The sequence below is a fragment of the Panthera leo genome, chromosome A1 (genome assembly GCF_018350215.1).
Source record: "Panthera leo isolate Ple1 chromosome A1, P.leo_Ple1_pat1.1, whole genome shotgun sequence".
Taxonomy (NCBI): domain Eukaryota; kingdom Metazoa; phylum Chordata; class Mammalia; order Carnivora; family Felidae; genus Panthera; species Panthera leo.
In genome coordinates, this window is record NC_056679.1 from 173281696 (window position 1) to 173295096 (window position 13401).

At 54.7% G+C, this 13401-nt stretch overlaps 1 protein-coding gene across 1 annotated transcript in view; it reads right to left on the reverse strand.

Moving 5' to 3' along the window:
* UNC5A (unc-5 netrin receptor A) overlaps positions 1-13401 on the reverse strand; it is a 61550-nt gene that overhangs the window by 15103 nt on the left and 33046 nt on the right. Inside the window, exon 2 of the mRNA XM_042945824.1 lies at positions 445-666. Coding sequence (XP_042801758.1) covers positions 445-666 — 222 coding nt within the window. The remainder of the gene's footprint in view (positions 1-444; positions 667-13401) is intronic.

A 13401-nucleotide genomic window follows, 5' to 3' on the forward strand; every position in this document is an offset into this window, starting at 1 on the left:
CACAGAGATCAGAGTGTCACTTCCTCATTATCTGGGACCTACTCCCTCCAAACTCTCTTTGCTGGCACTTCTCGCCAGGCTGCCCGTGGCCCAGACCAGGCTCAGATGCAGTGGTGGGCATTTGCCTCTCCAACCATAGCCTCCTGGGGCATTTGTAGGGGGCTTTCCTTTTACTCACTAACCCACTTCCCAGGTGGTGAGTTCTGGTGAGGGTGGGGTCTCCTGGAGAAGGCCTCGGTGTATATATAGGGGGTGTGAGGTATGGGAATCCTGCCTCTTCTGGGGGCTTGGGGTGGTGGCCAGAGTTGGTTATATCCTGTCCTCCTGCTCACAGGTGTGCAGCCAGGGGTAACTGCAAGCCCCATTCTGGGCCTCCATTTTTTCCCAGGCTGAGACTCGCTTCCCCGTTAACTGGCCCTGCCTGGCCCCCCAGCCTGGCCTCACCACTGCTGTCGTCCGTGCTGCGCTCTATCACATGGTCCACCTGGCGTACCCACTCCCCGTTGCACTTGAAGAAGATCTGCGTGGCAGGCATGGCCTTGCACACCAGCAGCACCGGCTTGTTCTTGACGATGTATACATCCTCAGGCTCCACCAGGAAGTGAGGAAGCAGGTCTGGGTTGGCGCCGGGTACTGGGTTGGCCACCGTGGCACTCTGTTGGGCACCTGCAGCAGGGGCAAAGAGGGAAGGTAAGCCGGGCCAGCCTTTCAGGGCCCTTGGGGGCTACGTGCCCATATAGGTGCTGAGGCTGAGCCATGGGAAGGCAGCGGGTGTGGCTGATGGGAGGAGAGTGAGGCCAGGCTGCCACTTCCAGCCCAGCAATCTGGGCTGCCGAATGCTCCCCTGAGCCTCAGCGTCCCCTCTGTAAAATGGGGGAAGCCCACCCACTTCTGAAGACTATAGAGAGATGAAATGAGACAAGGGCAGAAGTCCCAGCCCTTAGGATGCCCTCCACACAGAGCAGCAGTTAGGGCTCATTATTACTCTGGTAGAAGTTCAGGGATCTGGTGAGGCAGTCCACCACCCTCGGAGGTCCAGAGAAAGCCAGAGGGATGGAGAGGACCCTGGCAGAGCAGGTGGGCAGCCCGGGGTGGGGGAGGGCAGGGTCCCTTCCTCTCTGCCCCGGCTGCCTCCAGGGCCACTTCTGGGCTCATCTCCATTCTGGTAAGTAGGAGGCGCTCAGAAAATAGCATGTGAATGAAGGAGGGGAGGGGGCAGCTATGAGGGGAGACATGGCGAGGGGGCTGGTGCTGGTGCTGGTGGCAGTGCGACAGGAGAGGCCCCAGGGTGGGGGGAGAGCCTGGACTGCTGGCTGGGCCCAGGCAGGGTGGGAGCCAGGAGAGTGTGTCTGGGAGCCTGAGGGACCTAGGCCATGTCCCACCCCTTCAAGGAGACCTGAATCTGGGCTTCCTTCTAATTTTAACTGAAAACCACAACCATCCCACAAGTCATTTGTTGCTAATTACACAGGTAATTGGCTCTGAGGCTTTGGTGGAGGTAACCTCCCCACCCCTCCCCCTGCCCTCTGCCAGGCAGTCTGACAGTCTGTTGGGCCAGCAGGACCCTGGGAGGGTGGAGAAGGGTGAATTGGGAGGCAGTGGGAGGATGGAGTGGGGGCGCCCTCTGCCTCCAGCCAGGTGCCCGCCAAATAGGCCCTCAACAGCCTGGTTTCCCTCAGGGGCTACTATGATTTCCCCCACAAGCCACCCTGACAACCAACAGTGGCCTCTGGCCATAAAGAAGGAAGAACATGGGCTTCAGAGACCAGCTCTGCTCCTTGCTAGAGGTGACCTTGGGTGAGATAGCCGTTTTGTCATCTGTGACACTGAGGTCCTGTCTGCCCCTCGGGAGAGTCTGGAAGGGCCTCATGTGGTCTACCTCTTGAGTTCTCTACTGTCCAGTCTACCCTTTTGGAGAGCACTCCAAAACCCACAAAGGGCTTCTAACACAAGGAGGCCTGGCTCCTTGGGCCTTGATCCTTCTCTGCCCAGAGGGCATCCAGTGCCCTTTCTCTGCTGTTTAGCACAAGGTCCCTCTCTTTCCAAGGTGGGAGTCGGCCCTCCACCCCAAGATTGATTTTGGGGAGGGGATCTGCACCTGGTCCTGTAGGTGTCCTGGGCCAGCTCAGGTGAGCTGGGAACGGGAATGCCCATTGAGAGGCTGAAGCCTGGTGTGACTTCTTCAGGCATGCCAGCCCACTCTCAGCCTGTCTCCCTGCCTGCCAGATGGGTCACGCCATTCCTAGGCTGTTGTGAGAATGAAATGAGAAAAGGCACTCATAGCAATGTCTTCGTGGTTGAGGGCTGATGAGGAAACTGAGGCACAGAGCCACAGATGCCTTGCCCTCAGGATGGGGGAGGGCATTGCTGGCTCAGCAAGACAGCATCTGCCGCAGGGCCATCATCTGCCACCTCCCCCTCAAGACCGTGGCCTCTCCTCAGCTTATCTCTTCCTGTTGTGAACTCTTTTTGGAAGCCGCCCTTGCACTTCCCTGTACAAGCTCCAAGATGAAGGCCGACCTGCCTCGGAACCACATTTGCAGCGAGGAAAACAAAGCTCACCTTTCCCCATCTTGCCCCATCCTGCAACACCTCCTCGGGGCTCTGCCAGTGCCCTCTGGAGGTCTATTTGAGGTTGAGGAACGTGGGGGGGTGGAGGGGAGGAGCCATCTAGACATCTTACAGATGGGGAATCTGAGGTCCCAGGGGAAAGTCACTCACTTCAGACCCCCAGGCTCGGGCCCTGGATTCACAAAATGTCCAGTGGCCACCTCATGACTCTTCTGTTGTTACACTTGCTCTTCACTATTACCCAGCCAAGGGCAGGACTGAGTCAGGCTCAGGCCTCCTAAGATTAGGACTCTGAAGGAGAGCATGGGCTCCTGAGTATGGGCCTGAATGGGGAGCTGGTAGGCCCAGTGACGTCTCTAGACACAGTATCTCCACAGACCCAGGGCTGCACAGAGGATGGCCAAGCTTGACCTCTGAGTGGGGCCCACAGGGGGCTGGTCCAGCAGGGAATGGGAGCCCCCAGTGGCAGGCTCAGGGCTTCCCTGTGCATCACCTCCCAGCGGCTCAAAGCAATGGTCTGCAATGGCCCGTGCCTGCCTACTGGCTCGGGTCTGGGTGGGCAGGGGTCCCGGCCAGGGATATGGGCAGTGAGTGGCCCTCAAGCCTCCCTATTGATCGCGGCACCAAGCACTGCTCACGTCAGCTGCCCGCTGAACCCAGCACAATCCCTCATGTCTGCATTTAACTGCTAATGAAAAATAAATGTACTGTGACCAATAAGGGACATAGCTCACTTCTCCAGGGCCTCCGTCACGCCACGCTGGTGCGGCCTCCCCTCCTCACCCTGAGGGGAGGCATTTACTAGATGGACCCAGGGGGCACCCTCCAGGCTGCAGCTATGCCCTCTATCAAGGACACTCTTAAAGCCATAGGTAGGGGTAAATTCAGGCCCCATTGGATGTCCTCTTGGAGCTACTAGATGTTTCCTAGGTGGCCAGAGCTGGCCTCCCCTCCTCTGGCCCTGAAGCTCACCATGTGCCCTCCACCCTGTGGTCAGCACCTGTGATCTACCTGACCCCTCACTGTCCCAGTTAGGCCTCTTGCCTGAACTAAGGCAGCGCATGAGCCTTGGGTCCCTCCCGCTCCATGTCACAGGCCACTAGAGTAAGCAACTTTCTCCTTCACCTGAATCCTGTACTTGTCTAAGAAAAATAACATCAAGCAGTGCACGCTCAGGCCCAAATGATCTATGACCCTTTCCACAGGGCACAAGCTCTCTAGTTTGCCCCAGTCCCCCCCACTCCCTATTGCTCTAGCCCAGGCCTGCCTCTTCTAGTTTCTATTGTGTGCCTGGCTCCCACAGCTGTTTCAGGATGAGGCCAAACGCTTTTGGTTGACATCCCTGAGTCTTCTGGCACAGACAACTCACCAGCCTTCCTGTGCAGAGACACCTATTGATCCCTCCTAGGCACCTCCCTCACCACCTCCAGGTCTCGGCCCATAGTCTTCTCTGTCTCAAACACCCCTCCTCCCTCCTTTGCCAGCACTTTCCTACCTTCTCCTCAGGGCCCAGCTCCATTCTCGCTTCCTCTGGAAAGAGGGGTTCCCACCTCACTCTCCCAGGAAACCACAATATCATTTTGCCCTCTCTGCATCTATGGCCTGTCCTCACTGGTACTGTAACTGTTACCGCAAGAGAAACATGTGGGTGGCTAAGGCCTTTGTCTTTAGCCAGCCTATCCATCCCTGATCCCTGCCTCTCAGCTCAAGGCGCCTAGTGCAGGCATTAGCAACTAGGGACTCAGAGTGGGTGCCTTTGGCTGCTTCCTTTGGGGCTGTTGAAGCAATAAGCATGGATGAATGGCTCTGCCAGGATGGACACACAGGGGCTGCAGGAGGGCTGGCAGGTGCACATCCCACTGACTATATGGCCCTGGCATACCCTGAACCCAAACCTTCAATTCTGCAGAGGCTCTGTTTACCGTGCCCCAGCCAAGGACCTCTTACTTGCAGAGGACATGACCCAGCTGCCCTACTGGAATCCAGTTAGAAAACCTCTTTCAGGGGTGCCTGGGTGGCTCAGTTAAGTGGCTGACTCTTGATTTTGGCCCATGTCATGATCTCATGATCTGTGAGACTGAGCCCCTCGTTGGGCTCAGTGTGGAGTGTGGAGCCTGTGTGGGTGTTTTCTCTCTCCCTCTCTCTCTGCCCCTCCCCCACTCATTCTCTCTCCCTCCCTCTCTCTCAAAATAAATGAATAAACTTAAAAAAAAAAAAACATTCACTGGGAACGCAAGCTGGTGCAGCCACTCTGGAAAACAGTATGGAGGTTCCTCAAAAAACTAAAAATAGAACTACCCTACGACCCAGCCATTGCACTACTAGGTATTTATCCACGGGATACAGGTATGCTGTTTCGAAGGGACACATGCACCCCCATGTTTATAGCAGCACTATCAACAACAGCCAAAGTATGGAAAGAGCCCAAATGTCCCTTGATGGATGAATGGATAAAGATGTGGCGCATATATATATATATATATATATATATATATATATATACACACACACACAGTGGAGTATTACTCGGCAATCAAAAAGAATGAAATCTTGCCATTTGCAACTACGTGGATGGAACTGGAGGGTATTATGCTAAGGGAAATTAGAGAAAGACAAAAATCATATGACTTCACTCATATGAGGACTTTTAAGAGACAAGACAGATGAACATAAGGGAAGGGAAACAAAAGTAAGACAAAAACAGGGAGGGGGACAAAACAGAAGAGACTCATAAATATGGAGAACTAACTGAGGGTTACTGGAGGGGTCGTGGGAGGGGGGACGGGCTAAATGGGTAAGGGGCATTAAGGAGTCTACTCCTGAAATCATTGTTTCACTATATGCTAATTAGTTTGGATGTAAAGTTTTAAAAATAAAAAATAAAAATAAAAAAATTACCATAAAAAAAACCTCTTTCACTTACTGGCAGATCCCCAATGGGCTCTGTGTGCAAGGGAATGATGAGATCTTCCTGCATGAACAGGTGGAGGGAGGCAGGAGTGGCAGTGGGGAGATGGATGAGGACGCGTCCAATAGAGTGCACCATGGTAGACCTGCCTCACGAGGTGCATCTGGGAACTCCCACCCAGTCTTCAAGTTTCAGCAAATGTGCCATTTCCGCTGGGACACCTTTCTAGATCCATACTCTTTGTCACTTGCCCAAGTGCCCACCCTGTCCCCTGAGCCTCCCTCCAGAGTACATTCAGGATGGTTGGCACGCCATGTATTTGCTTGGAGCAGGAGCCCAGCATACTGATGGAGTATTTGTTGAGTGACTGCATGACTACCCCTTCTTCCCCCTTGAATTTCAGAAGACCTGCCAAGGGTGGCCACTTCACTCTTGTCCTGCAGGGAGACCCAGATATTGTGCAGAGTGGCCCACAGGCAGAGGTGTGGGCAGGGAGAGGGCTCCTGCACGGCCACACACCAACTTGCTGCTACTCAGAGTCTGAGCCCCCCTTTCTCACTTGCAGTCTGGGATGATAAGACCTGCCCGTGTAACTCTGAGGCCCAGGGTGGGTGTGAAAGTGCTTTCAAATGTTTTATTTTTAAAAGCACCATGAAAATATGAGGTGTGATTAATCAAGCTATTAATGAACTGGATTTTCTGAGCAAAGGCTCAGTCCCTGGGGAGGGGGGAGGCGGGGAGGGGGCAGGGTGTCACCTGGCCTCATTCAGCTGGGAGATGGGAGCAGTACGTCCCAAACGCAGCCTTGCCCCTGCTGCCACCTGCTCCTTTCATCCTCGCAAGCTTTCCCTGACAGTCCTGGTGGTCAGACCCACAAGCCCCTGCTTTGTCTACTCTGAGAAATGTTCTGGATTTGATATGGGGTAGAGGAAGGAGCTGGGGCCTGGCAGCTTTCCCTTTCTCCAGGCTGAAATTTTCCTGGCAATTCACCCAGCATTGAGCCCCTGACGCCTGGGCCCCAGGCGCTTCTGTTCTCAGAATGCCTTGCCTGGAGATTTGCATTTGGTAGGTCCCCCTGGGGCTTGGGTGTTCCCATTCTATAGGCCCAGGTGGAGAGAAGAGAGTGCCACAGGCTAACGCACCACGCCCTTCACCTGGCACTGGAGGCCCTGTTGGCCCAGGGCCTGAGCTGCCCACTTGGCCTTGCCTCTAGGGCCTCCCTCCAAGTGTGCTCCATGGGATGGCATCTTGACTGTTTGTAGTCCCTCAAGGGCTTGTGCACATTGTGTTCCAGGCTCTGCCTCCCTCCCCTTCTGGCTAAGAGTACCTGGTTTTCTGTAGAGGATGCTCCCCCCACCCCACTCAGGCCATGTGTTCATTCAGTCCAGGTAGGCTGAGCCCTTATCTGGCCCCAGAAATAGGCATACGATGCTGCCTGGTTCGCAGATGGGCAGATCACCCCACCTGAACAGATGGGACTCTGGGATTTGGATTAGACTGGTAGAAAGAGAACCTCTCTTTCTTCTGGGCCAGTCCTGAAGGCTTTGTAGGTCTATGTGCCCAGGTGACTTCTACTCGTCCTTCAAGGCCTGTTCAAGTAACCTCCTCCCTTGGGAAGCTTTCTCTGACACTCACACAGAGTGGGCCACACTTCCTCTGACCTCCCACAGTTCAGCTGAACTTGCCCACCATCTTAAACCTCATATTGTCACCATTTGTGAGTCTGTCTCTCCAATGTCAGCACCTTCAGGGCAGGGACTGAATGGTGACATCCTTTGCACATCCCCCCCGAGCCGGCCAGGATCTGACACATAGCAAGTGCCCAGCAGGTGTTTGTTGAATGTGTGGTGAACATCATTCCCTTGAACGGGACCAGAGCCCAGAAAGGAGGGCTGAAAGTGGAGGACACACACTCAAATCTGATGGGAAGCCAGCTCTGCTTGCCCTCCAGTCAATCAATCAATCAATCAATCAACCAAAGAAATGAATGGAAAGGGAACTTGATTTCAGAAGCATGAGTGCTGGACCCCAGGGAGGTAGAGAACATGGGCAGCACCCAGGGAAGGCAGGGAGCCAGGGGCCAGGGCCACAGCGGTGGGGCACTGAGGGGTGCATACGTGCAGGGGAATGGGGATTTTTGCTCTCCTGCCCATTTGTACCTTTGCAGCCTGAGATTGCTTCGTGAGTTATTATTTTTTAAACATAGGCAATTCTATGATGAGGGAGCTTCACCAGGAGGCTCTGATAAGCAGGGACAAACTGTACTTGCTGTCAGAGATGCAGAGACAGCTGCAGGAGGTAGGGGGAATGGAGGAATGGTGGGCCAGAGGCCCCGAGATGACAGATCTGGGAGCCACACAAAGAGCCCTGTGGTTCCAGGCAGCAACTCGGACACACGGACCTGCCTGGAGATGATAATGGGGTGCCACAGGGTGAAAGCAAGCTGAGGTATGTGCCCCAGAATTCTTCCAAATCCAACATGTAAAAAACCTCTGTGCTGCCTGTCAGCTGCTTTGGGGGCTCATTTGACTGCTGCAGACTTCCCTGCTGCTGTTTCTTAAGCCTCAGTTTCCTCATTTGGGCCACATCATGCTGACCCTGCACCAGGTTGAGATGGGTTAGTACCACCCTGCCTGGGGTCTTGAGGTGCCCACCCATGCCCCTCTTTTTTCCCTTTTCTGCCCCTTGGCCCATCCCTCAATCATCTGTCCCCCTGGCTGCTGCTTCTCGCACCCAATAGCAAGGACTTCCTGGAGGGCAGAGACAGGTCTGGGGCCAGGCTCTTTTGCCCCAGTGCGTGCGTGGTCAGTGAACGGGGGAGGACACAGCGGCAGTCTCTCCGGTCTAGGAGTGTGCATGAGGTGGAAGTAGCAGGGTGGGGGGCTGTTACCCCAACCCACACTCACACGCTTGCGCGGCACTCCAGTTTCCATGGCAATGGATGCGTGAAGGTGCCACAGAAGCAGCAGCCACCTCCCCAAGATTGGAGGAAAGTCACCCTCTTCCCCAACGGGCTCCAGGGGCCTGGTCACAAGGACAGACACCGGCGCCACAAGGAGGACATGCAGACGGGCTGAACTGCAAAGAACAAAGCAGGTAGGAGTGGGGGACGGTTGCCACTTCACCAGTTCAGAGGACACTCATGCCTAGTGTGGCCAGGCCACGCTGTCCATGGCTGCCGCACACCAGGCTTGTCATCTGGTGGCTGTACTCAGGTGCTTGCTGCTGGCCCCTCATTTTACAGACAGGGAATGCGAACTCAGGACTTATGTAAAGTCATCCAGCGACAAAGGGCTGTGTGGGTTCTCGACAACTCCCAGCCCAGGCCGGGCACAGGGCAGGGGCTCTGGGCATTTACCGGACCAGGGTCTGGCCCTGTCCACCTCACATCCTCTACTCACTCTGTGACCATGCTGACCCTCTCTGTTTCTCAAACCCTCCAAGCTTATCTCACCACAGGGCCTTTGCACTTGCTCTTTCTTCCACCTGCAACACACTGCCCCTTGCTCTTCTACAGCTGCCCCCTTGAATCCCTCAGGTCTCAGCTCCAGTGTTACCTCCTTCAAGTTCCTGTTTCTGAAGCAGCCCCTCTGAGCCTCCTATCTCTTTCCCAGTCTACTTCTCTCACAGCGCTCACTGTTATCTGAAGTCATCCTGTTTGTAAACTTGCCTGCTGGTTATTGTTCATGTCCCCTTACCCGAAATGTTTCATGAGAGCAGGGACCACACTTGTCAGGTTCTCTGCTGTAGTACCAGAACCCAGCCCAGGGCCCAGTACATAGTAGGTGCTTGATAAACATGTGCTGAATTCAGGAACAAACAAACTCAGGTCTTCCAACTCTATCCAGTGCCCACACTTAGTGTCACACTGCTGCCATCACTAAGGTCCCCCAGACACACCCAGGAAGGGGACTTAGAAACTACTGGGATGCCAAGGGAGGGAGTGCTGTGATGGGGGGGACAGGCTCCCAGGGGCCTCTTCCTAGTGCCCTTTCCTGCCACAGGGCCTTGCTTCGGGCCAGAGAAATAGTTAATAAAGCTGAGGCCTAAATAAGCATTTGATTAACAAACGATAAAATAGCTATTGTGTCCCTGAATTAAGCTGTAATTGTGGCTGATAATTGGCTGGTTAGAATTTAATAAGCTGCAATTAAATAGAATGGAATCCAGGGTAATTATGTGGTCGCACAGCCCAGAGAGAACTAGGGAAGGAAGGCTTTCTCTTACTATGGAATCTTCTGGTGGTGGAGTGTGTGTTGCTGTGGGAGTGTTTCTGGTTGGGGTGGTGGGTGTGTATGTGTGTGGTTTTGTGTGTGTGTGTGTGTGTGTGTGTGTGTGTGTGTGTGTGTCTGTGGCAGGCCTCCTCCACCTTTCACTTGGCAGGGGTGGGTGGTGGGCGCAGGCCCAGCCTCCTCACCACTGCTCAGCAGGAGGTCAGCATACAAGCTCTGAGCCCTACCAGGGCCTACGGCGGCCCTAGCTGGAAGATATATAACAGGATCCCTGGCATAACGGGATCTCTGGGAGGGAGTCCAGGAGGGGTCTGGGCAGGCAGGCAGGATGGGGGTTTAGCTGTTTTCTCAATGAGGAAACTGGGGCTCAGAGAGGGGAAGGACTGGCTCAAGGTCACTCAGCTATCAGTGGCCAGGCTGGGTCAGATTCTCACATTGCCCATGGATCCAGGATAACTCTGGCCAGCAGGCTGAAGGATGCCCCCCCTTTCCCCTCCCTCCCCGGCCCCAGCTAGCTCCTGAGTCACCATTCTCCATTTCCATCCATGCCCTTCTCCAGGTAACCATCCAGGCTCAGTTAAGAATTGTGCAATTATTCCACACTGAAAACAAGGAGCCCCACCCACTCCCATTCCCCTCTCCCTTGGTCTTCCTGCCACCAGCCAGCCCACCTGCCAGAGGCCCTGGTGGCTGCAGAGCTCCCCAGTCGCTCAGCCCCGCATGCCCAGTCCCACCCCCAGCCCAGGTGAGGCCCCCAGCAAGTCTGAGGAAATGATGAATGGCATCAGCGATGTGCCGTTTATGACCCCATCAGCATTTTTACAATGTTGCTGGCAATTAATTTAATTAAAGACCCTGTCCCAGATATGGTGGCATTTCATATCTCACTGGTTTAATGCCAGCCTGGCCAGAGTGGGGGCCAGGGGTGGTGCAGGAGCAGCCAATAGCTCCCTAGCCTGGCTCTGCATAGTGTGCACCGGACAGGGCAGGGCAATTTCAGCCCCTGGACAGAGCTCAGAGACCAGAGGATGGCCGCACAGAGAAGTGCCCTTGGCCAGTGGGAGATACTACCCACAACCACAGCCAACAAATGCCCACCCACACACATGTGCACGTGCGCGCACACACTCACTCACACATGCACATACACAGTCTTAGCACAACATGGCTTTTCTTATCTAATCCTCATGATAATTCTAGGAGGCAAAGAACTATTAACTATTTTTATTTATTTATTTACTTATTTTTAAGTAGGCTTCACACCCAGCATGGAGCCCAACACAGGGCTTGAACTCACAACTCTGAGATCGAGACTTGAGCTGAGATCAAGAGTTGGATCCTCAACCAACTGAGCCACCCAGGCGCCCTGGCAAAGAACTATTTTAAATCTCCAACTTCCAGGCAATGAAACCAAGGCAAAGAGAGGTGAAGTCAGTAGTGAGTGATGGGTTCCTACCCAGGCCAGATGGCTGTAGCACCCTAAGCTCTTAATCAGGATATGTGCATTCACCAAATATGTGCCGGGCGCAATGCACCAGGCACCGTGTTAGGCACAGGCCACACAGTAGTGCCCAAGACAGACTCGAGTCCTTGACCCAAGGAGTGGCCAGTGGCCACAGCCCCACCTAGGAAGTCCTAGGCACACAGTGTTCCAGAATCATATTGGCTGTGCCTCGTGCTCTGGCATTCATGGGTGCACACACACTGAGCCTTGTACACACACACGTATAACAGTACTGCCTATCGTCCTTCGGGCTAAATCTGGCTGCGGTGGCCAATGCCGTCACCAGGATGAAAACCCTGTGGCCACAGGTCATCAGCCATCCTGTGATCCCATTCTTAGCAGCTGAGTCCATCTGGACTTCTCTTCATAAAAAGGACCCACAGGAAAATCCAGTCCAGATCCAGCTGCTCCCAGCAGCAGTGGTATCTGAGCCTCCAACCCAGCTCCTCCTCTGCTCCCCATCCATGTGGCTTGCCCACCTGTGCTCTGCCCTCTCTTGGGGCTTCTGCTCCCATGGCTTCCCACCAGCCTCCTGACCATGGCTCCCCAACTAGGCTCCCTAGCCCCGCTCACTGCTGGCAGCTTTCCCTGCGTCTGGATGTCTCCCAGAACCTCACACCAGGCATGTCCCAAGTCAGGCTCAGGGGCTCCTCCAAACCTTCTGCCCTTAAGCATTGCTCTTAGTCAGCAGCGCTACACCCCCAAGGAACTTCGGTAGGAGTCTTAGAGCCACCAGGCCCTCTTGCTCCCTGACCTCTTCTAGCCCCCTGAGTGCCACCCCAGGCTTTCTTCCACCCACTCCTTCCTCTCTCCATTTATGGCTACCCAGCTCCTCAGGCCCCCACCCCCTGAGGGTGCCCCAAACTTGCCTTCCCATGACCACCTCCTGGCTTCGGTGCCCTCCTCAACTACACCACACAGTGCTATTTCTAGAAAGAAAATCTGATCCCACACTTCAACCCCTTGAAATAGTTCCCACTGACCACAGGGTAAAGGTCATAACCCCACCCCACCCAATGCAGCAGCCTCATCCTGGGCACCAACCCACACCCTGCAGCCAGCTCAGTGAGTCCACAATCCCCTCTCACTGCACACTTGGACCCTTGCCCTCACTCCGACATCCCCCTGCACCCGCAGGGCACCCCACTCACTCGCAATGCTCACCAGCCCTGTCAATTCATAATTCGAAGGTATCACCTTCTCTTGACACCCCCCACCCCCCAGCTCCTCTCTGCAGTGGAGATGCATGGCTTGCTCCTCTGGCTTCCTGGCTGGGAGAGCATTATCGACTGACACAGGCTGCTTGTGCAGCGGCTGCTTCTTCCATCGGACGGTGCGCCCTTAAGTACGTGCACAGATGTGAGCCACCTCTTCTCAGCAGTGTCCACCTCAGGGACTGGCAAGCTGGGGGTCAGTAACTGGGTTGAGGTGAAGCATCCCCCTTACTGACTTCAAGCTCTGGGCTGGGAACCATGTCATTTATATCCCTGCCAGTGACCGGCCCAATGCACATACTTGCTGAGAGCAGGGCACAGAGACCTCAGTTGGGCATCAAAAGACTGGGTCTCCAGTCCTCAACAAGGGTATGAAGTCCTGGGCAGGTCACTGCCCCTCTGAGCCTTGGAAGGGTCACGGGTGGCAAACTCAGGTGTCTTCAGGGGCCGGGTGGGAGCCAGAAGTGAACAGTAAAGATGCCTGTCCAAGGGGTCAGTGCAACCCAGCCAGCTGCTACTACACTTTCTTTGAAGAGAAGCTGGGAATCCATTTTTATGTGAAATTTCCTGTTTTAAAATGTTGACAACTAATTTAAACATTTAAACACCTTGTGGGCCAAGCAAGTTGGCCGGCCAAAGATAGACTGGATGATGTCCAAGGTCTCCTCCAACTTTACAGATCTAAGAACCGGGGTCACAGCAGGGTGAGGCCCCCCCAGTCACTGCTCTGCCCCTCTGGTATCCTGCTCCTCCCTGACTCTTCCCATCCTTGCCGGCACCCCACCATCCTGCCTCCTCTCTAGGATCTCTCCTCATCATGGCCTCCTGAAGGAAGTCCCCCCAAGTTCTGGGCAGCAAGAGTCATCTGTATAGCACCCCAGGTGGCTGGGATTTAATTGTGGGCACAAGCATCCTCCCTTGCTTGAAGCCTGCAGGCACTGCCCCTTTCCTAGAGGCTGAGGGTTGCAGAAA